At 37.8% G+C, this 27,513-nt stretch overlaps 1 protein-coding gene across 11 annotated transcripts in view; it reads left to right on the top strand.

The window, feature by feature from the left end:
• LOC113030006 (ryanodine receptor 1-like) overlaps nucleotides 1-27,513 on the top strand; it is a 56,391-nt gene that overhangs the window by 26,468 nt on the left and 2,410 nt on the right. For 2 of the 11 annotated variants that reach the window (XM_026181004.1, XM_026181001.1), the window contains 33 exons: nucleotides 2,554-2,724; nucleotides 2,832-2,891; nucleotides 3,001-3,135; nucleotides 4,037-4,149; nucleotides 4,365-4,461; nucleotides 4,541-4,650; nucleotides 4,763-4,814; nucleotides 4,920-4,994; nucleotides 7,839-7,938; nucleotides 8,010-8,089; nucleotides 8,181-8,257; nucleotides 8,348-8,421; nucleotides 9,181-9,198; nucleotides 12,255-12,335; nucleotides 12,433-12,521; nucleotides 12,743-12,871; nucleotides 12,953-13,057; nucleotides 15,338-15,343; nucleotides 17,239-17,320; nucleotides 17,416-18,737; nucleotides 18,844-18,926; nucleotides 19,234-19,393; nucleotides 19,487-19,573; nucleotides 19,688-19,960; nucleotides 24,624-24,754; nucleotides 24,863-24,905; nucleotides 24,986-25,119; nucleotides 25,203-25,263; nucleotides 25,346-25,492; nucleotides 25,574-25,708; nucleotides 25,792-25,948; nucleotides 26,151-26,215; nucleotides 26,288-26,388. In XM_026181004.1, coding sequence (XP_026036789.1) covers nucleotides 2,554-2,724; nucleotides 2,832-2,891; nucleotides 3,001-3,135; nucleotides 4,037-4,149; nucleotides 4,365-4,461; nucleotides 4,541-4,650; nucleotides 4,763-4,814; nucleotides 4,920-4,994; nucleotides 7,839-7,938; nucleotides 8,010-8,089; nucleotides 8,181-8,257; nucleotides 8,348-8,421; nucleotides 9,181-9,198; nucleotides 12,255-12,335; nucleotides 12,433-12,521; nucleotides 12,743-12,871; nucleotides 12,953-13,057; nucleotides 15,338-15,343; nucleotides 17,239-17,320; nucleotides 17,416-18,737; nucleotides 18,844-18,926; nucleotides 19,234-19,393; nucleotides 19,487-19,573; nucleotides 19,688-19,960; nucleotides 24,624-24,754; nucleotides 24,863-24,905; nucleotides 24,986-25,119; nucleotides 25,203-25,263; nucleotides 25,346-25,492; nucleotides 25,574-25,708; nucleotides 25,792-25,948; nucleotides 26,151-26,215; nucleotides 26,288-26,388 — 4,553 coding nt within the window. Of the gene's footprint in view, nucleotides 1-2,553; nucleotides 2,725-2,831; nucleotides 2,892-3,000; nucleotides 3,136-4,036; nucleotides 4,150-4,364; nucleotides 4,462-4,540; nucleotides 4,651-4,762; nucleotides 4,815-4,919; nucleotides 5,013-7,838; nucleotides 7,939-8,009; nucleotides 8,090-8,180; nucleotides 8,258-8,347; nucleotides 8,422-9,180; nucleotides 9,199-12,254; nucleotides 12,336-12,432; nucleotides 12,522-12,742; nucleotides 12,872-12,952; nucleotides 13,058-15,337; nucleotides 15,344-17,238; nucleotides 17,321-17,415; nucleotides 18,738-18,843; nucleotides 18,927-19,233; nucleotides 19,394-19,486; nucleotides 19,574-19,687; nucleotides 19,961-24,623; nucleotides 24,755-24,862; nucleotides 24,906-24,985; nucleotides 25,120-25,202; nucleotides 25,264-25,345; nucleotides 25,493-25,573; nucleotides 25,709-25,791; nucleotides 25,949-26,150; nucleotides 26,216-26,287; nucleotides 26,389-27,513 lie in introns of all 11 variants that reach the window. The other 9 variants (XM_026181000.1, XM_026180998.1, XM_026181008.1 and 6 more) reach the window with 7 other exon arrangements.

The following is a 27,513-nucleotide window of genomic DNA, read 5'->3' as shown; positions in this document are numbered from 1 at the left end:
GTGTGTGTGGGGGGGAGTCTGGAGGCGTTTGATGAAAGTACTCAGCTGTACAGTTCAGCTCATGGCACTGGGCTTTACACAAATATCAAAGTGGAAGTGGGAGCACAGTGCCATCATGCTGTCACTGAGTTTGCTCTTTTTTGATCATAGCTGAGTTGGAGTCCTCTAGTATGCCTTTTGTTTCTCTTCATGGAAGATGGTTTAGCTGTAGGTATTTGTAATGTAGCATTTTGTCCACTAGGGGATGGTGTTAGTCTTCTCTGTGCTCTTTCTTATCTCCTCCCTTAAAATGCCATGGTACATCATTGTTTTAGTTTCTTTTATGCTCCCTAGTACCCACACTAACACACAGCTTGACGCTAAAAGTTTACTGAAGCAGATTTACTGAAACATTTGTTAGGTTCTCTTTTTAAAAGTGCTCAAAGTACCATGAACCTAACCAACATATTAATTCACACTTATTTCCTAAAATATTCCCCAAAATGCTTTGCATCCTCTAAACTACTTCACCATAACAAACATACACCTTACACTTAGAGTTTTTTTTTATTTCATTAAAAATGAAAAAAATTGGTCATCTGGGATCACTTTAATGTCTAACCGTGATGCCTCAGCAAAACCCCTTTAATAAAAAGATTTAAGCTTTTATGTACAGTACTGTGCAAAAGTCCCGAGCCACCCCTCAGTTCTATGTATTTTGCTAGGAAAATAGGTGATTAATGTATGTGTAAACATGGAAATACAGTTTATAAAGCAAAAAAGTTCTATTCTCTCAATTCTAACAAGCTTGAAAATCCATATTTGACATGACCACCTTTATTCTTCAACACAGCCTGAACTCTCTTAGGCAAACTTTTTGTCATTTCTTTAATTAGTCTTCAGGAATAGTTCTCCAGGCTTCTTGAAGGACATTCAAAGCTCTTGTTTGGATGTTGGCTGCCTTTTTGTTCCATTCTCTGTCAAGATGATCCCACATTGCTTCAATAATGTTGAGATCTGGGCTCTGTTGTGCCTCTCTCCTGACCTCCATATGCATCTACATACAATAGATTGATTAACTGAAGGATAAAATGCATCTCTCAGGTCCTGTGTCAGCTCTTCGCTGAATGTTTTCCTATTTCTTAAGGACATGACATTTACACAGTGTTATTATACAGTAGATAGCTTTTTTTAGGCCTACCAGTTTTTCTGAAAATAAGTGAAAAAGCACCCACTGCCCCCCCCCCCCCCAAAAAAAAAAAAAAAATAAAAAAAGTGGACAACCCTCAGATGATTATTAGAGAATTATTATTCCAGACCAATTACAAGAAAGTCTGTCATCTTGAAAGTAAAATAGAAAGAAATGAAGGACGGCTCAAGTCTTTTGAATCAATCGTTTATTTTCACAAGGCAGGATAAGGGTTTACATCAATAATCACCAGCACAATGATACCGGTCTTCCTAGAAACAGATTCTATAATATGGGTAGGATCAATATGAATCATCTACACAGTTCAGTTTTGTGGTTCAAAAAGAAATACCCTGTAAAGTAGAATTCTTAGAGCAAATATGTAATAGACTAAACATTAATATTATGAAAGGTATTTATATACTTCATGCAATAGCATCCATTTGCACATTTTGGAGGACTCTAGAAAGAGCAGCTAACAGAAGGACTGAACTCTCACAGAAGCAGGGCATGAGCTCAAATACAGGGAAGAGACATTTCCTTTAGTTTGTTTAATTGTAGATGTGTGATTTTAACAGCATGCTACTAATAAGTCTAACTCTGAGGATCTTGTTCTTTAACATCATCTAATATCTTGAGCTTTCACCAAGGGCTACAGTTCCTAGAAAATCTCATTTACAATTACAGTATAAAGTGAGTTTGTTTTGTTTAGCTGTCCTTTTCATGGAACTTTGAATGGATTGTGACTTGAATGAAATATTTTCTCTTGCACGTTGTTAGTGCAATATGACTGACTGACTTTATTCTAAGACCCATTTCCTTTCAGCCTCCCCTTCAAAAAGCAGCAATACTCCCACTTTCTTATACATTTTCACTCTCTCCTCTACTTACCAGTCTGGACTCAGAGAAAAAAAACAACTATAGTTGGGGAACAACCGGATTCTGACCTTTAAATATGGGCACTTGTCTTTTTAGTGCCGATTGTTGACTCTAACATGTTTCTAAGTTATATTATTAGTAGATGTAGTAGTGTGTTTGTACTTGGAGAGACCTACAGTGCATAATAAAAACATTTCCAGCACTGTGTATTGCTCAGCTGGTGCTAATGTTGAATGACTTTCAGTATTTAGCATTAATACAGTCACATCACGAGTTGTAAAGAATATTGGCTGTATCATCACAATCATTTTATATATTTTTATTCAGGCTTATATTCAGAATATTTTGTAATTTTTCAAGACAGTATTTTAAATCAGTTTGTTAAGTTAGTGTCAATTCTAACAGGACATAAATATTCAAACTTATCAGTCCTTGTCTGAGCTGTTGTACTGCTGGCACGTTATTAGATATTGTTTATGCTCTCTGCCTTATCGTCCTTTTCACAGGGTGGAGGCTCAGATACTGAGCGTACCAAGAAGAAGAAACGGGGAGATCGTTACTCAGTCCAGACCTCACTTATTGTGGCTGCCTTGAAAAAGATGCTCCCCATAGGCCTAAACATGTGCTCTCCTGCTGATCAGGAGCTTATCAACTTGGCCAAGATCCGATACTCTTTGGTAGTTTTTTTTCTGATTTTGAACTTTGTTCTAGTAAACATCTGAAGTATGATTTGTATTATGATATACACGGAGGAAAACAATCGCTAAAATGTTTTACTTTACAGAGAGACACAGATGAAGAAGTAAGAGAGTTCCTGCAGAATAACCTGCATCTACAGGGCAAGGTATACTTAAAGAACCGGTAGTAAAATAGCTGCAGGGATGAGATTTGTAACTACAGATAATCAGTCTCAAGATATTTCAGAAAACTCTGTATCCATATGTTGTGAAAAGGTGGACAACCCATCCATGCGCTGGCAGATGGCGCTGTACAAGGAGATGGCAGGGAAGGCTGAAGATGCAGATGCCCCACCGAAAGTTGTTAAGAGAGTGCAGGAGGTTTCTGCGGTCCTCTACCACCTTGAAGTGGTGAGTGTTGGTAATTTATAGTGCAGCAGGTGCACTATGTCTCAAATATAGATATTCAAAAATACACACAACAAAGATGCCTACACAGCATGTACTACATAGATATGAATACAGGGATAACAGAGGCAGCATATCCTAACAGAAAAGAAAGGATAAGACTTGAAACAATTTCAGGTGTTACTAGTCTCAGTAGTTTTTAGCTTATGTGGGTGAAATACTGGTAAGCTTATGGCACGGCATTGCGGGTTTCCATCCATTCTTTCATAAGTTAAAAGAATTGCTACTCCTCCTGTAGCGGGGGTGTCAGACATAACCAGTCTGGCAAAGACTACAAACTACACCAATATAAGGAAGTAATAGATGAACAATTAAATGACAGAAAAGTTCCAGTTTTTCCATTATCTGCTATAGGAATTACAGTTTTTAACTACATCCACAGTAAGTTAAATAAATAAAATGGGACATTTTCTGTAACTTTAAAAAAAACCTTTTATAATTACAGGTCAGTCTAGGCCAGAGGTGTCAGACTTTTACTTACTTACAACTTAAGCTCAACGAGTTGGGCTAACAGATTTCTTTCATTTTCTTCTGTTGCAATATTGCAGAGATTAAATACGCAGTTAAAGTTCTGAGAGAAAAGGGATTATCACCAATCTGGCCCAATTAAAATCAAAGTGGGATGCATGCGGTCCACAATGTGAAATGCGTTGTATATTCCTGCCCTGCAGCATTGGTCAGAAGTTAGAAGATTCTGTCAGACTCAGAATAAGGTTAGATACCTTAGAAAGTTCTATGTTATGGAAAAAAGTAAAAAGTATATTGTTAATATAAATCAATTGGAAGTGTCAGGTACCATTAGAAATTTTTTGATCACTTTACAAGTGCATGTCTTTTCTGATAGACGGAGCATCCGTTTAAATCCAAGAAGATGGTGTGGCACAAACTGTTGTCCAAGCAACGACGCAGAGCTGTGGTCGCTTGCTTTAGGATGACACCACTATATAACATTCCAAGGTAAAAAAGCAACTGCTATGGAGCCATGTATGTAAAAAAAAAAAAAAAAAGCTAAGTATAAATACAATAAATATCCATTTTAAGTCCATCCAAGTCGTCTCTATGTTTGTGAATCTGAAAAGACCCAGGTCTAAATCTGAGTGATTGGAGAAGGCATGCAACCACAAGGCACTATACTGTATCTAGTCTATTTTGTTTTGGTTTTGGCTTTTCAGGCACAGAGCTTCAAACATGTTCCTTGAGGGATACAGGCGCAACTGGCTTCATCCTGAAGGCTTCTCATTTGAAGACAGAATGATAGACGACTTATCTGTGAGTGCCATATGTAGTTTCATCTACAGATGTTTTCCTTTTAGCGTTACTCACACTTTTGTTTTATTGAACATCCCAGAAAGCAATGGAGCAAGAGGAGGGAGATGAGGAAGAGGAGAAGGAAACAAAGCCAGATCCCCTTCATCAGCTAATTCTCCATTTTAGTCGTACTGCTCTTACAGAGAAGAGGTTAGATCCTCACTGATACAACAGCAGTGAAATGCAGAGACGTGGTGCACCTGTGGGAAAAAAAAATCAGCATGTTATTTCTAATTTGTGATCTGCACTTCTGTCATTTCAGTAAACTGGATACTGATCATCTTTATATGGCATATGCTGATATTATGGCAAAGGTAAGTCATCGCAGAAGGTGTTGAAGTGCGCTGAAGTTTGCAAAGAACTACAGCATTGTGTACTCTGAAACACCCATGTTTATTCTCCCCTCTTTGTGTATTTAGAGTTGTCATATTGGTGAGGAAGAAGAAGGTGGAGAGGAAATGGGAGAAAATGCTGAGGATGAGATGTCCTTTGAGGTGCGACAGTCAGAACTGGTAATGGGCAGCCAGGGGCTGGGGACCAGGAACACATTGGAGCGGTAGCTCTCGACGCATTGAGTGACCTCATCATTGGAGCATTTATTCACAACCACATCTCTCTTTCTCTCTGTCTCTGTGTCTCTCTCTCGTATCGTCTTGTTGCTTCTTTATGTTCTGTCTCTGCTGTTTCTTTTGTTTGTATGCTAAGCTTCATTCATTCTGAGTTTCTTTACTTAGAAACTCAAAGCTCCAATCCAGGTATGCTTTAGTTGTGTAAATTACTGTATACTCCCTAAATTCATCAGCAACAAAATGTTATTATGCTTCAACTTAAAACAACTCGACTACAGTCACTTTCATGCACCATTTACTATTTATTGCGCCTGGATTGGATCTAATTAGATTTAATAAATGTAAAATTAACATCAACAATAATAATAACTCTAACTCAAATTAACAATCATGATGTTAATTAATCTATTTGTAAATCATTATCAGCTCAGGTTGATGAACAATTCCTCCTATTTCAGATCAAGTAAAGAAGTAAAGTGTAGCTTTTTCTGATTTTCTGGTACTCTATAAAGTATTAGAGTAGGCTAGCTGGGATTTATTTTTAAACATTGACAGGCAGTAGCAGCTGCTCTGTGCAGGCTTTACTACATTCATTGCGTCCAGTTGTGCACAGCGTCTCAGACACAGTAGTTCATTGTATACCCCAGTGCCGATTGTGCTCTTAGAAGAAACTGCCACTGAACCATTATATACTTCCAGTGAGCTGTGTTTGTTTGCTCATTGATGTTGTGCTTCATCATTATGTATCATTGCTTTAAACTACTAAAATATTGTATATAATATTCAAAAATGCCTTCCAAAACATTTGTGAGGTGTTATATGAAACTGGGGAGTCAGGCATACAGAAACTGGACCTAAAATTACATTGGATATCCTGTTAAAGTCCACTTAAATTCCAATGGCTATTAAAAAAACATATACTCATTTTATAACACTGTCATTCCTCCCAGTTTATATAGCTGTCTGTTTTGTTTCTCTCCGTCTCTCTTTCCTCATTGTTCCATCTAATTGGTCTCAGCTTCATAACACCAGTCTTTGCTAACTGAATGCTTGTGTTCAATGTTCCCTTCCCCCACTCACATAGCATACTGACAGACTACAGTGAAAGCCAGTGTAGAATATACAACACTAAAAGCTGTATCTACGTACACATAGTCGTAGCTTTAAAGTTTAATTCACATAGTGCACAAGTCACAGTCAGGCTTCACTAGAGAGTCAGGGACTGCAGGGTAAGTTTGAGGTCCACCTGCACGACACATAGCGGGTAGAGCTCGGCTAGGCATACGTGGGTGGCGGGGAGGGTGGTTGGGAGTGGGGAGGGTGGTTGGGAGAAGGGAGGGAGGGAGGGGGGCTTGGGAGCAGTGGTTGTTGTTGTTTTAGGGTCACTATGATACAAGTTGATATATAACGTGGCTGATAGATAGAGTAATGTCAATTTGCCTTCTGGATTCAGAGATATTCATTTGCTCTTTTTCTTTTCCATAAATGGCATTTAATATGCGATTGGCTCAGTGTTATGAATAAAGATGAATATTGAAAGCCATTTAGATTTAAAGAAGAAAAGAGAGAAGAAGAAGAAGGGCTGAAGAAAAATGTTATGTTTATTTTGCATTAATATTTGAAGTCATTTCTCAAAGTAAGCACAGACTGCTATGGAAAGCCAAAGAAATATCTCTGATACAGAGGAATAAAGGCTTTGATCCAAAGTATCTTCTTTGCAGGACCGCTGCATTTAAGAAACTTTGGGTATCTACATGGCTGAAATGCTAAGCCAGTCGAACTGTTTCCTGTAGTCTAACGCTTGCTCCAGCCAGCAAACGTGAAGAAGTAGTGTAACAACCCTGTGACTAATGAAGTGAATTGAGAGAATGTGTGCAAGAGTCAGGTTTTGAATTGACACTGAAAATCAGAATCTTGATAAAATTATTGTAAATCCATGAAAGGACATTAATAATTAATTGGTAATTCACAAAGGTTAATGATTAATGTAGATTTTCTTTTAGAGGTACATTCATTTTTCTACAAACATAGAGTGAAAAAAACTGTTAAACTGATTGGTGATGATGATTTAAAGCGGTAGGGATTTGTGTGAAAGGCAAGTGAATGTGAAATTAAATTTTAAATCTTAATTGATAGAATGGACTTTTTTTGATGAACCACTGTTTTACGACTTTTAGCAAATATATACAGCACTTAACAAATTTATTAGCACCTCTCACACAAAAAAGATAACACAAATGTTTTAAAAATCTGTCAAAAAATTGTTTAAAACTAAATATTATGTGGACATTTATTAATCAAAAAACAAACTGAACTGTCAGATATTAATCACAATGACAGTCAATCAGTAAAACGATTTTTTCTTTTCAATTCTGCAATATAACAATTTGGCATCTTAGTAAAAAAAAATAAAAACTAAAAATGCTAATAACAATTTTCTATTCTTTCTGCTTTTCTTTAAAAACATGCATTTAAAAAAAGTAGATTGAAAACAACAATAATTGTAATTTTGTATTAAAAATGTAATTTCAGTTTAAGAGCTTGTGCATACTGGTGGATTAACCATTGTAGAAACATAAAAATATTTTGGTAATTAATAATACTGTTCAGTTAGAGCAGCTGTGGCATAAATCCTACATTGGGTGTAAGAGATTTGTTCAGCACTGTATATATATTTGTAATTTGATTCTATAGTCCATCCTATCGTTTTACCTTCTCTCTGTGACATATAATGGTAGCAAATCCTCATAATGTTTGTGTTGACCGCAGGAAAAAGAAATGGAGAAACAAAGACTCTTGTACCAGCAGTCTAGACTGCATAATCGTGGCGCTGCAGAAATGGTCCTGCAAATGATCAGTGCCTGCAAAGGTAGTCTTTATCCTTATCTTTGGTCAGCTTTGTTTACCCGCATTGTGTTCATGGCTTCCTGTTTCCTGCAGGTGAAACGGGCCCAATGGTGTCTACAACCCTCAAGCTGGGTATTTCTATCCTTAACGGCGGGAACAGTGAGGTTCAGCGGGTATGCCTTTTTAATATAAACACATGTAATTATAAATTTGGAGATACCTCTAAAGAAGACCCTTTATTGAATTACCCTTATTTGTTGACAGAAAATGCTGGAGTACTTAAAGGACAAGAAGGATGTGGGCTTCTTTTTGAGTGTCCAGGCATTGATGCAGACTTGCTGGTCAGTTTTCAAATATTCAACAAAAGTGTAAATGTGGTTTATAATTTTTAATAGTAAACAGGGGGAAAAAAAGCTTTATATTCTGTGCAGTGTCCTGGATCTAAATGCCTTTGAGAGGCAGAACAAGGCAGAGGGGCTGGGCATGGTTTCAGAGGAAGGCACCAGTAAGTCTTCATGCTGTTTTTCTTAAGCATCACCTTTTCACATTGAAGATACAGCAGAAAAGCTGTTACACTGCAGCTGCTGTTATATAGTCGATGATCAGAATCATTTATAAATGCAGATTATGGTGTTGGTGTTAATACTGCTGTTATACCATCGCATTACACAGTAATATACGCTTTGAGTAGTAAAAAGACACTGGAGGAATCAAATGCATATACTTTAGACTCTTTTCCTGTGTAAACCACAATAGCAAAGTAAAAAAGACTCAAAGGAGTTTTGAAAGGTCAAGAGAAATCACTTTCTGTAATTCAACTGAAGAATAAGTGAGTACCAATTCATGCCATTGCTCATTTTATCACATGAATGATCAGATTTAAGACATTTTAAGCATCTATTAATTCATCTTTGTTTAAATCCATCTGTGCCATTACAGTACAAATTTTCATTTATTGAGTGATTAGTTCCCTAACATAAAGTATTATTAACCCTTGGATAACTGTTAAAGAATTACATATTCATGATTTAACTTAAATTGGTTCAAATGTTTTCCTCTGTATGTTTAGTAGTTTTGTCACCTACTTTTGTCATCTAATTCTGGAGGTTAATTTAAAGTTCTAGCTGAATGAATTTGCCATGGAATGTTGTTAATCTCCCCCTCCTCATCTCTTAGTCCTCTTCTGTTGTCAACACACTGATCCTCTCTCCCTTCCCCACGATCACTGCCACCTCTCCCTTGTCCCTCCTTTCATGGCCCTCAGACTTGAACCTAGATCGGGGTAAATCATGTTTCTGTCCATCTGCCTCTCTGTCCTACTGCTGCTCCTCTTTCACTCCCCTGTCCTTTTTTGCTCCCTCATTTCTCTTTCTAACATTGAAGAGAGGATTGGATGCCTCTCCATCTTTCATGCTCACAGCTCGCACCCTTCCTCACGTGTCTTGTTCATTCCAAAAAGCCTCGGATGGAATCCGGTCTTTTCTGCCCATGAACTACTATTCAAACGGGGAATGAAACCTTCATGAACGATATTTGTTATGAATAGTGATAGAGTTCCTCATTTCTCAACCCTAATACCTTCTCGCACATTTCTTAATCACATGACTTATAAAGAGGCTATTCCTATCTTGAAACATGGCCACAAAAGATGCTATAAACGAAACTATATTGAACTAAAGTCTCCTCGATTGTTATTTTTTTTCAATTTGCGGCACATTTATGAATAAATGTGGCACATCCAAATACATATCTCCTTCGAATTAAGTTTCATGTGACAAGAAATGTGTGGTTTCTCGGATGTACTCTATCATGCACTGGATTCCCTTCAGCCTTTTGTTGGACAAAACCCCAACCTCTCTGACATTTACGTTAGAAGCTTGTATATCCTGCATGATTCTGCGTTTGTGTGCTTGTTTCATGTAGCCAGCGGTGAACGGGAAATTGAAAAGAAAAGAGAAAATTAATAAATCAAGTAATATCGTGGGTTCACCTCTGACTGCTGCTAACATTTCACTTTATTGCTTTGTTTCTGTCTGTACAAGAGTCCTATATCATTGTCTCAGTTTATACATGTTGTGACCAAATGTTTGTTACTGTCTCAGTTTTTTTAAGTTTTTTTTTCTCTTTAAATTCAGTGTATGCATGTGATGCTGATGGCCTCGTGTATGGTGCCTGACATGTGCTTGTATGTCAGACTTTGTCAAACCGCAGTCATTTGTATTTCTTTGATTTATATTAAAACCCTGTTTCCAAAAAAAATTGGGACAGTGTGTATAATATTGTTAAACACTGAAACAAAAGGAGTGCAATCAAATTTTGGAACTGAGAAATTGTATTCTTTTTTTTTTTAAATCCTCATTGTGAATCTTATTTTAGCAATAAATAAATTAAAAAGTTGGGATACAACAATAAACAGCTGAAAAAGATGCATGATATCACTAAAGAAACTTAAAGAAAATGGAGATATGGTTCAAAACTGAAAGAATTTTATCAGAAAAAGATTTTATCATCTGCAGTACTTAATGTTATTCAAAGATTTGAAGCATCCCGAGAACACAAGGGAAAGCATTGAAACTCGCAACTCTCCACAAAACTCTGTTCACAAGGGTCAAAACTGTGATTGAATGGACGTGATCTTCAGTCCCTCTGGTGACAATGGATTACACAACACTGCTTTAATAGCAGGCGTGATTATGTAATGAAAGTCACTGCAAGGGCTCAGAAGCATTTCTGAAAACAGTTGTCAGTGAACTGAACCTACAAATGCTAGTTATAGCCCAACCATGTTTAAAACCCCCCAATAAAACAAACATTTAAGATGGCCTTAATATGGAGTTTAGTTAAAAACTGTCCTCGATCTATCGAGTGAAAATTAGAAACTATTTTTGGAGCTGAGGAAGCAGAGTCCTCTAGGCTAAAGAGGAGAGCAACCATCTGGCTTGTTTCAGCACAAAATTATAAAGCCAGCATCTGTTAGGGTTTGGGGGGGTACAATAGGGAACGTGGAAACCAATGATTTTCCACATTACAAAGCCTCAGCTCTAACATGGAACAATATTTACAAATTTGAAGCAGCCAATGCTGCCAACTAGACACAGTGTTTTCTAGATGTTCCTTTTCAGTTTCAGTTTTAGAGTCGGGTGCACTTCAGTGAAAGCATGTTATGAAAAAAGAAGAAAAGTTTTATAGACAATCGAAGGAGATCCTGAACTGATGCAAAATTATTTATGTTATCAGTTCCCAAACTCAAACTGTTAACATTGTTACTTGTGATAAACATTTCTGCTAAACTCTATCAAAGCTTTGACAGTCATGACATCCAAAAGTATGGTGGCTCTGAGAGGTCAAACACACTACAACTTAAGAAATTACCATCAAATAGAAAAATGATGAAAAAGCATATAAAAGCAATGGAAATTTAAAAAAAAACACACATACAAGCTGCAAAAGTGCACAAACCTCACAAAATACACAGAAGTGTGAAGGTGACAAGCCAATGGCTAGCAAGCAAAGCACACATTTCGCTATGGCAGGTGTGTCAAACATAAGGCTTGGGGCCCAGAATTGGCCAAGCAAAGACTCCAGTTCGGCCCGCTGGACAACTTTTAAGAATATGAAGAAGTTTAGAACTTTTTATTTTACAGCTTTTCCTATTGATAAGGCCATCCCCATTGCCCTTCACAATACACCAAAGCAATTACCTAACAGACAAACAATGACAATAAGGTCAGAGGTCAAGTTTTCTGAAAATCTTGTGAATCCGATAACTCGAGAACAATGTGATACAGGATTTTGAAATGGATACCACACGTGTATCTGCTAGTACGCTGAGGTGTAGAACTGACGGCCACCAGTATTTTTCTACTTCCACTGTGCTTTATTAAATTTCCATTGTGTTTTGTGTGCTTTTGCATTGTTTTTCTATTTGCTGGTGTTTTCTTAAGTTGAAGGGTTCTCTAAAAATTATGTTTAAAAAAAAATCTCAGTTTCAACATTTCATATGTTTTGTAAAGTAAACCAATTAAATAGAATAGGGTCTTTTTTCCTGACATTTTAAAAAGCTTCCCACGTTTTTTAGGAAATGGGGTTGAATTTGAAAAAAAAAAAAAAAAGAGTCAGCCTTAATTTTATTGAAACGAGCAGCACTCAGTCAGAGGTGGTTATTGAGGTGCCTGATACTAAAATCCTTGTATTCATGATGGTAAGTTCAGTAATGAATTTTAGTTATTATCCTCACATTTCTTATACTCAGATAAGTTGTTAGACTTTACCGTTACGTGTAATCTGATTTAGCTCGAATGTATCTCTTTGATTCATTCATTTGTCTCATCTTTTTAGATGAGAAAGTGATGTCAGATGATGAGTTCACCTGTGACCTCTTCCGTTTCCTGCAGTTGCTTTGTGAAGGTCACAATAATGGTGGGAATTACTCATGTGTCAAATGAGAGTAACAATAAATTGAGACACTCATGAAGCACATATCTTCTTATTCAAAATGATGTCTATTTTAATGCAGATTTTCAGAACTACTTGCGGACTCAAACAGGCAGCACAACTACCATCAATGTCATCATCTGTACAGTGGACTACCTTCTCCGTCTCCAGGTACACTGGCTGCAGTTAGTGCACCATATACAGATTGAAAATAAAGGTTTTAAGGCTATGGTGGGACTTGTGATATTGCGAAGCCACACATATCATAAAATGAGTTTCTCTTTTAAACATTATTGCATTTTAAACTGTGCAATAATTTTACTTCTAAAGTGTGTTTGCAGTATGGTATCAAAATTTCTCTAATGACCCCTTACCGGTATTTTTCATTCAAGGAGTCTATAAGTGACTTCTACTGGTATTACTCTGGGAAGGATGTCATCGATGAACCAGGCAAAAAAAATTTCTCCAAAGCTATGACAGTGGCAAAACAGATTTTCAACAGTCTAACTGAATATATCCAGGTAACACTGGAGCAGATCAGACCTTTATACAGATTGGATGCTTTTGCTGTTTTGCCTATAACACATAGTCTCTTATTTCAGGGTCCATGCAATGGCAACCAACAGTCCCTAGCCCACAGCAGGCTGTGGGATGCTATTGTTGGCTTTCTTCATGTCTTTGCCCACATGATGATGAAGCTGGCACAGGTATATACATATAATTCAATCAATCGAATTAATTCCAAATTAAATGTATTTATTTCTCTGTAGAGGTGAAGACAATGTTGCCTCTGTTCTGTAACATCATCAATTGACCTCCTGACCTCTCATGCTGCATTTTATTTTCAGTGACCATGAAAGAAAGTCAGTGGTAAACATAAAAGGTGTGATGCCCATTACATGTGAATTATACTTCTGCATCACATCTATGCTGTAACTTATGCCATAAAATGCAACCGCATTTTAACCCTACGCCACAACTTTCTGCCTAACCTGATGTGCGCCTTTCAAGAAATGTAGCTACACGTCTGCTGGATGCATACTACAACGAGTTAAATGGCGTGGAAGGTTGCAGTGTAGGGATAAATATGAGTTCCTGGTTACTACCTAAGTTAGGACGTAGATTTTCTGCATAAATCCAAATCAAGCTTCAGCTTTACAAAAAAAAAAGCTTTTGCTTTACACTGATTCTGTTTGTATAGTATGTTAAACTTTGGTACTCAGTGTAGACGTGGTATCAAGAAAATCTTTTTGAAGTACCTCCCCTGGTTTTATACCTTACAACGGTTCTTTCCTTTATTGCACATGAAAAAGCTCTGTTGTTGTAAACCTGACAGTAAACACATAAACTTTTCTGTGAAACAATTGACAGAAGCACCTTACAGTACACCTCAATATTACAGAAAATATTACAATTTCTAATTTCTTAAAAATTGATTTTATTTCATTATGTATTTGATTGGTCATTTTGGTCATATTTTGACATGTTGCCTAAGTATTAGTGTAAAAGATTAAATTATAATTTTGTGAGTTTCATGTGACTGCTTACATTTCAGGGTTATGGTATTATTTATGCAGGCTCTCCGTGACAATGGTTTCCCTTTCTGGGAGATCATTGTTATTTGACTACCTGCACTTTTTCCTGTTGTGAATTGCCTGGTGTAAAAAATAGAGTTCATCAGCATTAAATATAATACACATTAAGAGATTTAATAATAAGACTTGCCCAGTTGATTCTATACGATTTACTATTTTAATTTAAAACTATACCATATAGTTATACTTTAAAATGAACTTAAAGGTCAGTTACTTATTTATGAATTAAGTACTAAAAAGTTGGACTACTGTTCAAAACATGGGAAAAAGGGAACTGTAAATCAAATACTATGATTTAAAAAATTTATTTATAATATGATTTATTGAATTTATATGTTGTCCGACAAAGGAAAAGAAATGCTTTACAGAGAGAGTTCCTTAAGTCTTTCAGACTTTAATAAGTTAGAGAAACGTTCAACAGTCAGTGAAATAGTTGGTGTGTAAATAGTGTGTTAAATTTGGTGATTTCATCATCAACAGAAAATAACGGCATTAAAAGTTTTAGAGAATCCAAAGACATCTCTGTACACTAGCGACAAAGCTGAAAACCAGTCGTGTGGTGAAGATCTTTGGGTCCTTAAGCAGCTCTGCATTTAAAAATGTATCGGGTTATGTCATGTATTAGTGCTTCAGTGCTTAGGAGCAATGGAGTACAGGCAGGCCTCTGGTCCAAACCTGTGTGGTTTATGAAGGAGGCTGAAAACTGTTGAGTATCAAAAATCTCACACCAAACAAAAATTCTTATCTATACTTGACCACATAAATAGCAAACTATTGTTTATTGCCAGAGGTATGTTTAGCACCAGGAGTTTTAAATGAAATTTTATATAATAATGAGCATGATTTTTTTTCTGTGTTGCTTTGAATTATTATAACTATACACAGTGTTAAAGCGTTTTCTGATTGGATGATTTTTAAAATCCACAAAGCTATTTGTGATGCTAGTGCTATAAACAAAAGGTCAAAAATATTTACATATATAGACATTTCCATTCTGTTTAGTGCATTAATCCTCTGCAGATAACTGAGGCTAATAACATTTATCATTGATAGCTTTTGCATGCATAATCTTTTTAAACATGTGGCCAGATTAAGAGATGATCCATGCTTGATCTGTAAGTTCCCAGCTCAGCATATTTTAACAGATATTACGCACCTAAAACAAATTACCTTACCATGTGCTTTTGCTCTTCAGCTGATAGTCTCACAGTCAGCTTCTCTGTTTTACATTTATCATTGTGTTTCAAAGTCTACATCAAACGTGTGCATTGTTTTGCTGTCAAATGAAAGAAAGCACACACGCAAAATGTAAAAAAACATATGTGAGTGTATTTTGTTTAACACCTGAATAATTTATTATTATTGAAATTGTCTTCCACATGGTCAATGCAGGGTAAAGTATGTATCTACTTTTTTATTTATTAATGCAGTATTGTGTTTACTAGTTTTTCATTTATTCAGTGTTGGTTTCTCTTATCAGGCTGTTTTATATCCACCTGCTTTAAACAGAACTCAGTAAGAGTCAGTATTTACTCAATGCTGATTACAGTGTATTTCCAAACAAAACTGACATACTAGCACGTTGAGTCATTTAAGGAAATAGAAAAACAGTTTGATATATATATCAGATTTTATTTTATTTTTTTCAGTACACTATACAGTGAACTAAACCTTTCTGTAGCACATTAGGCCTCATGAACAGCAAACGGTATATTTTCAGACACTGCAATAGTCTTTTTGTTTTTAGTTTTTACCCTATAAAGCGATTTTCAGAATTATGTTAGCACCATGAGTTTTAAAGTAACGGCCTTATAATTAAAAAATAAACATAGTTTATACTTAGGCAGTTTGTGACAAAGAAGCAGGTGACTACAAAACTTCCTGAGGGAGGGCCTGACTTTTAACCTCAACTGTTGGAGTATACACTTTAATATGAAATTATTTTGTCTTTGTATATACACTTTAATGTGACATCTACTTCGTGTGCACACATTTAACAGAAATTACAATTTTTTAACTTTTTTTTCTTTTTTCATTTACAGTGTGTTGAGCTGTGGCTTGTGTGTTGCTTCGATTTAAAATAACTATATATCTATGAATTTTTTTGCAGTTTTTCCTCTGTGCACCACCATAGTGCAGTTTACATCAAACTGGCTTTCAGCTTTAATTCACTGGGTTTTACAACAATTTGGATTTACCTCTTGACGAATTACACAGTCCCGACTTTGTCTCAAAATGTACTGGATAATTACCTGACAAGCAGTTTTATGGCCAGGTGAGGTTTGGTCCTTCCCTATTCCATGACAAATGTAGGAGATATCATATCTGAAGTTGATTCAAAGTGATTTGAATCAAAGTAAAATCATCATTAGGGTAAAAAAAATAAACATATCAGAGAAATAACATAATCCTTTAGGACAAATCTAAATCAAATCTGGTACAAACCTACAAAGAAGGAATGCAGTGGCGAGCTCAGCAACACCAAAAGGCCTGAGAGACCACAAAAGACAACTGATGTGAATGATGATAGCATTTCCTTATTGATGAAGAAAAACAACTTTACAACATCTAACCCAATCAAGAACACTCACAGTCAGTGCATTACTCCTAAGCTCTGCAATCAAGAGATGCCTTATTGAATGTAAATACAGAGAGTTTACAAGTGTTACCACTAGTTACACTCAAGAACAGTGCAACAGAGTCATTGTCTGTAAATTATTTTAATCCAGGTATCATAATCAATCATTAAATGTTAAATTATATTCCTTAGTTCTATTACTTTTGAGTATCTGAGAAGCTGTGTATAAAAATGGTAATTCTCTGGGGTGGTACACAGAGGCAAAACTACAAAAATGGTATCTTTGTCCAGTAAATTATGGACCTAACTCTACATTTACACACAAGCTTCTGCTTTAACTTCTAATGCTCACTGTCATAGAAATGTAATATTCACAAAGGGGTACATGAGATTTAAGCACTGTTTTATCACAAAAATGGGGAAAAAATTTTCACATTATGGCATCTTTAAAAACCATTGTTACGTTTTGATAAATTCTCTCAGCATGACGATTTGGTTCATTAACATCCTCCTTTGTTATGAATGTGATTGTATACAACACACAGTATTTTGAATGTCCACTTCTTATCATAACAAGGTTTTGGGTTCCTGACACTTACAGTATAACTTGTGCTTTCAACTTTACCAAAGACTGTGTCTTTATGTAAACCTCTAATGTTTCAAGACAGTATTGTTGTCATTACTGTAAGGTCTTGTTCTTCTTTCATGGTCACAGGACTCCAGCCAGATTGGTCTGCTGAAGGAGCTTCTCGACCTACAGAAAGATATGGTTGTTATGTTGCTGTCTTTATTGGAGGGTAAAATAACTTTCTCATCACTTTTATGTCAGTTTTCATCTTTTTATCCTTTTCCAGTTTCAGGTTTTTTTAAATTCTGCTTTGTATTTATTCAGGAAATGTGGTAAATGGTACAATCGCTCGCCAGATGGTCGACATGTTGGTAGAGTCCTCCAGCAATGTGGAGATGATACTCAAGTTCTTTGACATGTTCCTCAAACTGAAAGATATCGTGGCTTCAGATGCTTTCCGTGATTATGTGACAGACCCTCGAGGGTTGATCTCAAAGAAGGACTTCCAGAAGGCGATGGACAGTCAAAAGCAGTACTCCCCCTCTGAGATTCAGTTTCTTTTGTCCTGCTCAGAAGCAGATGAAAATGACATGATCAATTATGAAGAGTTTGCCAGTCGCTTCCAGGAACCCGCCAAAGACATTGGCTTCAACATTGCCGTGCTGCTCACCAATCTGTCTGAGCACGTCCCTCATGACACCAGGCTACAGAACTTCCTGGGACAAGCAGAGAGTGTGCTGAACTACTTCCGTCCGTTCTTGGGGCGAATTGAAATAATGGGAGCCAGTAGAAAGATTGAACGCATCTACTTTGAAATCAGTGAGGTTAACCGCAGACAGTGGGAGATGCCTCAAGTAAGAGAGTCCAAACGGCAGTTCATCTTTGATGTCGTCAATGAGGGTGGCGAATCAGAGAAGATGGAGATGTTTGTCAACTTCTGTGAAGACACCATCTTTGAGATGAATATAGCCTCACAAATTTCAGAGCAGGAGGAAGAGGAAAAGGGGGAAGAAGAAGATGAAGGGGAAGAAGGAGGAGGTGAGGGTGGAGGAGGTGGGGAAGGAAATGGAGGAGGAGATGAGGATAATAATGGAAGGGAAGGTCCACATGAATCAACCTCTGCCTTTGTAGATTTTATAAACAGCATGTTAAGCTTCCTCGGCATTTTCACCTTCCGCAACCTTCGCAGACAGTATCGTAGAGTGAGAAAGATGACCTTCAAGGAGATTGTAGTGGCCTTGTCCACTTTTTTCTGGACCATACTGATGAGTATACTACACTTCATTTACAATGTATGCAAAGGTATCTTTATGATCATCTGGCAAACATTGTTTGGAGGTGGCTTGGTAGAGGGAGCCAAAAATATCACAGTCACTGAGATTTTAGCCAGCATGCCAGATCCCACCCAGGACGATGTGCATGGCGATGGACCAGGGGAGCCAAGGACAGGGGAGGAACAGGACACTGGAGGTGTAACAGATACTGGTGAGACTGGGAGTGGAGAGGAAGAAGAGGAGGATACCCAAGAAAAAGAGGGTGGGAGGATACCAGGAATGGATGCTCCAGGTGGACTTGGAGATATGGGTGTGGAGGCACCAGTTGAACCTCCAACTCCTGAAGGAACTCCCATAACAAAGAGAAAAATGGTAAGGAGTAGCTTGGTCTTCTCTATCAGTCGTTTGTGATTATACATCTACCAAAAATGTGGATAGAAAACATCAGGTCTTGTGCAGTAGATTCTTTTTTCTACAGGCACCAGAAGAGACTGATGCTAGTCAGAAACCACCAGAACCTCCTCCTGTAGAAGAACCTCCTACGGAGCCTGAAAAGGCTGAGTAAGACTCTTTAGTTGGTGTTGTGTCTATACTAATGTGCTTCAAGCATTTCCCTCTCCCTTCCATGGCTCTAAATCAGGTTATACCTTTTAGCCAGGACAATCCAGGAGGATTACAAAAAACAACTTTGAACAGTTTGAGGTTAATGATTATCTGAATGCACATTTTTATTAAAAGGGCTGGTTTTCATTGCATTGAAGCAACTTCCCGAGCTAAGAAAAAGATCATGGAAGTTTTAGTGCACCATGATTTTTAAATTGATGGAATGAATTGATATGACATTAACTCAAGACTGTTTATTTTTTAGTGCTGAAACTGGAGAGAAAACAGAGAAAGAATGTGAGAGCAAAGAAGAAGTAGAACCAGAAAAACCAAAGAAATCAGCAGCCAAAAAAGAAAAGAAGCTGAAAAAGGATGGAGGTTTTCAAATCTGGACTGAGCTGGAAACCCAAAGGAATAAATTTATGGTAGTATTTGTGTCAAAAGTGATTTTGTTGTGCAATTTTAATGTCAGTATCAAGTGATTGATCAGTTGAAGAATATTTATCTGCCTTTTATAGAACTATCTTTCCAGAAACTTCTACAACCTGCGTTTTTTGGCTCTGTTCCTCGCATTTGCCCTGAACTTCATTCTTCTTTTCTATAAGGTAAAAAGAAATATCTTTAATTTAATCTATCCCTTTTTTGCCTGGAAACTGGGATGAGTCTGTTTAATGTGGCTACTGTCTGTTCTTTGATCATTTTACCCTGTCAACTCTTAGGTGTCGGACAGCCCGCCTGAGGGTGAAGAGATGGAAGGCTCTGGACTATCTGAGGGAAGTGGGCTGTTTGAAGGGTCTGCGTTGTTTGAAGGCTCAGGCGAAGAGCTTGAAGGATCTGGAATTAATGGTGGAGGAGATGAAGATGAGGAAGATGTTCCAATTTATTACTATTTAGAGGAGAGCACTGGATACATGCAGCCTACTTTGTCCTTTCTTGCGATCCTTCACACAGTCATTTCATTCATCTGTATCATTGGCTACAACTGCCTGAAGGTAGGCTGGACACACGTCGGTAGGCTGACGTCTTTTTTGAAGCCCAGGTTGCTCTGATAGTTGCCTTCCTCTCATCTGTATTTTTGGTTCAGGTGTTTCTCATCTTCCTCCTAACAGGAAGGTCAGGACAGCATTGGGTAGCCAATCCATAACATTATCAGAAAACCCTGGTACTTCTGGTACTATGGATAGGTGTTAGGTGTTGGAAATCAGTGTCTTCATAAAGCTTGTTAGCAGATGGAAACATGAATTACTCCAAAAATTTCTAGATGCCTAAATTGACTTTGGACTAGATGAAACACAGTGGACCAACCACCAAAAACACCAGCAAATATCATGGTACCCCAAATCATCATAGATGGCAGAAGCTACACTGGACTTCACACAATACTGGTTTCTGTGCCTCTGCATTCTTCCTACAGACTTTGGGATCCAATTTCCAAATGAAATACAACATTTATTTTCAGCTGAGACAATTCAAACAGTTTACAGTTTTTTTCTGAATGCTTAAACCCTAACTGTGATTCCTGTAGCACAATCTCTAAAACTATTCAGACTTATAGCAAAACCACTCACTGAGTTTGCAAAACTAAAAGCACAAAAACTGCTTTGCACTCAGTTTGCAATTTTGTAACACACACTTTGCAAAACTGTAGGCACAATTCACTGCACAACACTCAATTACCAAATTTCCAACACACTCCTAGCAAAAGTATACACATGTATGGCTATCATTAACACTAATTTGCCAACTGTCTGGCACACTTTCACATGTGAAAACTTTTTTAGATAATTAGTTCACTTTGCAATCAGCCTAAGCACTATAATACAGGTAAGCTGTGTGTGCGGAGTACAATGGAGGGAGCAGAAAGAGTGAGAAGTAGAGGAGGCCGAGGAAGAGGACGTGGAGGTGAAGAAGTAGGATGAAGAGGACGACAAGGACAAGGAGGAGCAAGAGGAAGACGAGGAGGGGGGAGAGGAAGATGAGGAGGGTGGAGAGGAAGGGTAGGAAGAGTAAGAAATAGAATTGCTGATGACATCAGAGCTACAATAGTGGACCATGTAATCAACCGTGGAATGACCCTGAGGGTAGCTGGCCAACGGGTCCAGCCTAACTCGAGCCGCTACACTGTAGCAAGTACCATAAGGACATCTTGAAATGAGAATCGGTTAGTACAGTCACTTCGCACAAAGATTTGTAGCACTGCCATATGCCAATGAGAAACACACCAATACCATTGATGTAAAAATACTGAAATTGTTACTTTACAGAATTGCTAGATGACCAGATGCTGGGGGCAGAGGAAGCATGTTCACTGCAGACCAAGTAACCCATATAGTCATTATGGCGATTGCAAATAATCCTATACTTGGAAATAAACACTTGTGTTTGTTTTGATGTGTTTGAATAAACACCAGTACTTGAAGTTTGGATCCCTCTATGCTTATGGATCTATGACAGAAGTATGAGCTCAAACTGACATAGCCTACCTTGTGCACAGAGAAAGCAAAAGCCAGATGTGTTTTGTATTCATACCATCAGTGTGCAGTTGGCGCATTGTGTGCTTAGTAGATGATGGCTTGTGTGTACTGTTTGATACGGAAACACCATTTTTACGAAGGTGTGAAGAGTTACAGTTTTTTCTGATTGCTTAAGCACATTTTTTGTAACTATTGGCTAATTTTGCAAAACTCTTCACACAAATAAGAAAACCTGTCACCCAATAATCAAAACATTGTAGTTCTCTTGCAAAAGCAAACACAGCTAGATTAACTCTTCACACCTTCGTAAAAATGGTGTTTCCGTATCAAATAGTACACACAAGCCATCATTTTATGTTTATTCAAACACATCAAAACAAACACAAGTGTTTATTTCCAAGTATAGGATTATTTGCAATCGCCATAATGACTATATGGGTTACTTGGTCTGCAGTGAACATGCTTCCTCTGCCCCCAGCATCTGGTCATCTAGCAATTCTGTAAAGTAACAATTTCAGTATTTTTACATCAATGGTATTGGTGTGTTTCTCATTGGCATATGGCAGTGCTACAAATCTTTGTGCGAAGTGACTGTGCTAACCGATTCTCATTTCAAGATGTCCTTATGGTACTTGCTACAGTGTAGCGGCTCGAGTTAGGCTGGACCCGTTGGCCAGCTACCCTCAGGGTCATTCCACGGTTGATTACATGGTCCACTATTGTAGCTCTGATGTCATCAGCAATTCTATTTCTTACTCTTCCTACCCTTCCTCTCCCCCCTCCTCATCTTCCTCTCCCCCCTCCTCATCTTCCTCTCCCCCCTCCTCGTCTTCCTCTTGCTCCTCCTTGTCCTTGTCGTCCTCTTCATCCTACTTCTTCACCTCCACGTCCTCTTCCTCGGCCTCCTCTACTTCTCACTCTTTCTGCTCCCTCCATTGTACTCCGCACACACAGCTTACCTGTATTATAGTGCTTAGGCTGATTGCAAAGTGAACTAATTATCTAAAAAAGTTTTCACATGTGAAAGTGTGCCAGACAGTTGGCAAATTAGTGTTAATGATAGCCATACATGTGTATACTTTTGCTAGGAGTGTGTTGGAAATTTGGTAATTGAGTGTTGTGCAGTGAATTGTGCCTACAGTTTTGCAAAGTGTGTGTTACAAAATTGCAAACTGAGTGCAAAGCAGTTTTTGTGCTTTTAGTTTTGCAAACTCAGTGAGTGGTTTTGCTATAAGTCTGAATAGTTTTAGAGATTGTGCTACAGGAATCACAGTTAGGGTTTAAGCATTCAGAAAAAACTGTAATCTAGCTGTGTTTGCTTTTGCAAGAGAACTACAATGTTTTGATTATTGGGTGACAGGTTTTCTTATTTGTGTGAAGAGTTTTGCAAAATTAGCCAATAGTTACAAAAAATGTGCTTAAGCAATCAGAAAAAACTGTAAACATTTCTGACGATGTCTCTAGTTCATGAGTGGCTTGATATTAGGAAGGCGACAGTTATAGCTCATTACCAAGCCATCTGTGTGTGGTTGCTCTCGATGCATTGACAGCAGCCTCAGTTCATTATGAAGTTCTCCCAAGTTTTTGAGTGGACTTTTATTTAGAGCTCTCTCAAGGCTTCAGTGATTGCAGTTGCTTGTGCATTTCTTCCTAGCACATTATCAATAATAGGCTTTGATACAGTGCACTGCAAAATATCAGCCTTCTCAGCACTGACCTTATGCAGCTTAGCTTTCCTGTGGAGGGTGTTGATGTTTGTTATCTGCAGAACTGTCAGTAGTCTTCTCCATGGTTGTTGTTGCATTTACTTAGCTAGTCTAGGAGGAGGCAGTAGTTTGAATAGTATTTAATTAAACATTATAATATGCAAAATTACTTATAAGAATTTGAAATACTGGATCTCATGGTCTAAGGTCCATAATAATCAACACTAATGCTAAGCTAGCCAAGAACCCAGAGTGATGATAAAGCTGTGTTTGCTGACCCCAGCCCAGTAACTAGACCCTGAACTTCAACAGGTAACAAACAGATGAGTAGTCAGGCTGATGCCTCCATTACTACCTGTTCATGTTCTTACAGCAGAAATACTGTGGCGATGGCTTTAAAGTCTCTTGATGCTGGTTTTCAATGTTGCTTTGTGCTGTCAGCTTTGTGTTCATACCTAAATAATGAGATCATGTATGTGTCCTGTTAAAATCTCCCAATTCTTTTAATCTTTGGGCTGAAGGAAGGACAATACTCGGTGTATAAATGCTCAATCAACAATCATTTATTTCCATACAATTCAACACTTAAGAGCATAAGAACGTCCGGACGGGAGAGATGCTTGCAAAGGGTCACAGCATGTCTCAAACTGGTGGAGGGTTACGCAAGCTCTTATAGCCTTTAGTGGCCCCCACCTAGTTGTAAAAGCCTAAACATTCACATTCTTTCTCTGTTACGGCACCTAAGTAATGACCTCGGCTCCCTGTCTTTCTGCTCTCTGTAAAGGTGGGGGTATGGAATGTGGTCTGTTTCTTCTATTATCGGCACAAGGTCCTCTGCACACAACATTCTCTTCATGATTCAGCAGTATGAAATGTCAAGAAACAGTGTAACACATTCACAGCAGATCAAGGGTACAGGGTAATGCGCACCTGTCTAACAAATCCAAAAAAGGTCACATTCTTTTAACTCAAAAATATAATGGAAACTAAGCTACATACACAGCACCCAATCTAGACTAAAGGATATTATATGACCTACAGCAGTTAACATAATTCAACTACTTTAACTACAGATATAAGATAACATATGATAACAGAATAATCTCACAGTCCTCATTAGGATTGGGATTTGTGTTGGTGTATGGGGCTGCATGTTGTTAGGTCTGCTGTTAAGTAGTAATTATGATCCAGCACATTTCAGGTCAGAGAAAGCAAAGTAATATAAAGAGTAGTATAATAAATAATTTTAACTTGGGAGTAATTAATTATACTGCTTAGCAATTGTGGTGACTCTCAAAGCAAAGTCAGAGAGAATCGAATGAGAATCAGAAAGTCGATAATGGAAAAAAAATGGAATTGCTAAATTTTTATCAATTCCCATCTCTATTTCTTCATAAATATTGACAGATTTTGATAAATTGTATTGAATCATCCGCATACCTCAGTGAAACAGCACTTGCTATTGTTTCTGCCAGATTCCCCTGGTTATTTTTAAAAGAGAGAAAGAACTTGCGAGAAAGCTGGAATTTGATGGCCTCTACATCACTGAGCAACCTGAGGATGATGACATCAAGGGCCAGTGGGACAGATTAGTCCTGAATACACCGTACGTAGATACAGAAAACAGCTTTTAATAGTGAGAAGCAGGCTCACAAGAAAATTCTGAAAAGCTTTTTTCTTTATGTAATTGACAAATGATCCTATTTTCCTGCAGCTCTTTCCCAAACAACTACTGGGATAAATTTGTCAAGCGAAAGGTGAGTTAAGATTGACTCAAGTGGTCTTAACTTTGAGCTCAGTACAGCATGTTCACATGTAATGGCATGTCCATGTCCAGGTTCTGGATAAATACGGAGACATTTATGGAAGAGAAAGAATTGCTGAGCTCCTGGGGGTTGATTTAGCTTCCCTGGATGTGAGTCAACAACATGAGAAGAAACAGGAAGAACCAGATAACTCTGTGTTTGCATGGTACCGTATACAGTCAGATGCACATTTGGCATGATTTCTGAAAACTAAAACAAGCACATTAAAGAGAATGTTGTCTCTTTTAGGGTGACTTCTATTGACATCAAGTACCAGATCTGGAAATTTGGTGTGGTGTTCACAGATGGTGTAAGCAAACCTATATACTATATCATACTATACTATTTCTGCACTACATTGTACTAAATTATACTTACACATCTCTTTGTAGACTTTTCTTTATCTCTGTTGGTACTTGGTGATGTCTTTGCTTGGGCATTACAACAACTTCTTCTTCGCCTGTCACTTGCTGGATATTGCGATGGGTGTCAAGACTCTTCGCACTATCCTGTCCTCAGTCACACACAATGGCAAACAGGCAAGAGCAGGAAATACTCACTTGCACTAATGTTGTTTAAGCTTCACTTTGCTCACTCTTCTTTCTTCTTCTCCCTGCTAGCTCATGATGACAGTGGGCTTGCTGGCTGTGGTGGTGTATCTTTACACCGTAGTTGCCTTCAATTTCTTCCGCAAGTTTTACAACAAGAGTGAAGATGAAGACGAACCAGATATGAAATGTGACGATATGATGACTGTACGTGATTGTGGATGATAAACAAACTTTGTACTTCCTCTCTCAACTTTGCCACTCCCCACATTTTTTTTTTTACTTTACAGTGTTATCTGTTCCACATGTATGTGGGTGTCCGAGCAGGCGGAGGCATTGGAGATGAGATTGAAGACCCAGCTGGAGATGAATACGAGCTTTATCGAGTGGTCTTTGATATTACTTTCTTTTTCTTCGTCATTGTTATCCTGCTGGCCATCATTCAGGGTATAGAAAATCCTCTCCTGGGAGACAAATCCTTCATTACTCATCAAATGTTATAATTGTATAATTGGTTTGAACTAAAAGTAAAGAAACACAATGGGACAGTGTGAGGAACATCTGGATTACTGTTGGCACAGAAAAGTGATTTTAGGACACGTTCAGATTTTATATACATGTGTGATGATTGTGTTATTGTGTACTGCAGGTCTGATCATTGACGCCTTTGGAGAACTCAGAGACCAACAAGAGCAAGTCAAGGAAGACATGGAGGTACAGTCGTGTTCAGTGTTTATATTTTTCACACATTTATCATGCCACATTGACCACTGTTTTTTTGTGCAGACGAAATGCTTCATATGTGGCATTGGAAGTGACTACTTTGATACAACGCCGCATGGCTTTGAGACTCACACTTTTGATGAACACAACCTGGCCAATTACATGTGAGTGCCCCTCTTCTGTCTTACCTTGTATACAGTTAGGTCCATATATACTTGGACACTGACAAAAGTTTTTTTTTTTTTACCTATTTCCTAAAACATATTTGAGTTATATTATGGGTGTGGGCATAATGTGGCATAATGTGCTTTCACTTGAGAGTATCAACATTTAAATTGAGTGAAGGGTTTAGGAGTTTCATCTGTTTAGCATGTACTACTCTCTTTTTAAAGGGAGGGTGTCAAAAAAGTAATTGGACAATTGACTCAAAGGCAGAGGTGGGCAATTCTTTCGTTATATCAATATCAATCAAGCAGATAAAAGGGCTGGAGTTGATTTGTGGTGTGGTGTTTGCATTAGGAAGATTTTGCTTTGAACAGACAATATGTGGTCAAAGGAGCTCTCCATTCACGTGAAACAAGCCATTCTTCAGCTGCAAAAACAGAAAAACCCATCTGAGAAATGACTACAATATTAGGAGTGACAAAATCTACAGTTTGGTACTCCTGAGACAGAAAGAAAGAAAGAAATCACTGGTGAAGTCAGCAATGCAAAAAACCTGGACGTCCAAGTAAGACAACTGTTGTGGATTATTGCAGAATCATTTCAATGTTAAAAAGAAACTCTTTCACTCCTTCCCAGGACATAGGCGTATCAATATCCAAGTCTACCATAAAGAGAAGACTGCATCAAAGCAAATAAAGAAAGTTCACTGCAAGGTGCAAGCCACTCATAAGCCTTAAGACGGCTAGATTTGACTTTGCTAAAAATATCTAAATAAGGAAGCACAGCTCTGGAAAAACATTATTTGGACAAATGAAACCTTTACCAGAATGATGACAAGAAAAAAGTATAGAGAAGTTGTGGAACAGCTCATGATCCAAAGCATATCACATCATCTAAAACACGGCTAAGGCAGTGTGGGCATGCATGGCTCCCAGTGGCCCTGGGATGATGTGACATAGGACAGGACAGAAGCAGCCGAATGAATTCGGAGGTGTTCAGAGACATACTGTTTATGTAAATCCAGCTAAATGCAGTCAAATTGATAGGGCAGCGTTTCATAATACAGATGGACAATGACCCAAAACATATAGGCAATGCAACCAACCAGTTTATTAAAGCAAAGA

This window comes from Astatotilapia calliptera, chromosome 10, assembly GCF_900246225.1.
Source record: "Astatotilapia calliptera chromosome 10, fAstCal1.2, whole genome shotgun sequence".
In the NCBI taxonomy this organism is placed as follows: domain Eukaryota; kingdom Metazoa; phylum Chordata; class Actinopteri; order Cichliformes; family Cichlidae; genus Astatotilapia; species Astatotilapia calliptera.
This window is presented reverse-complemented; position numbering and strand designations above follow the sequence as displayed.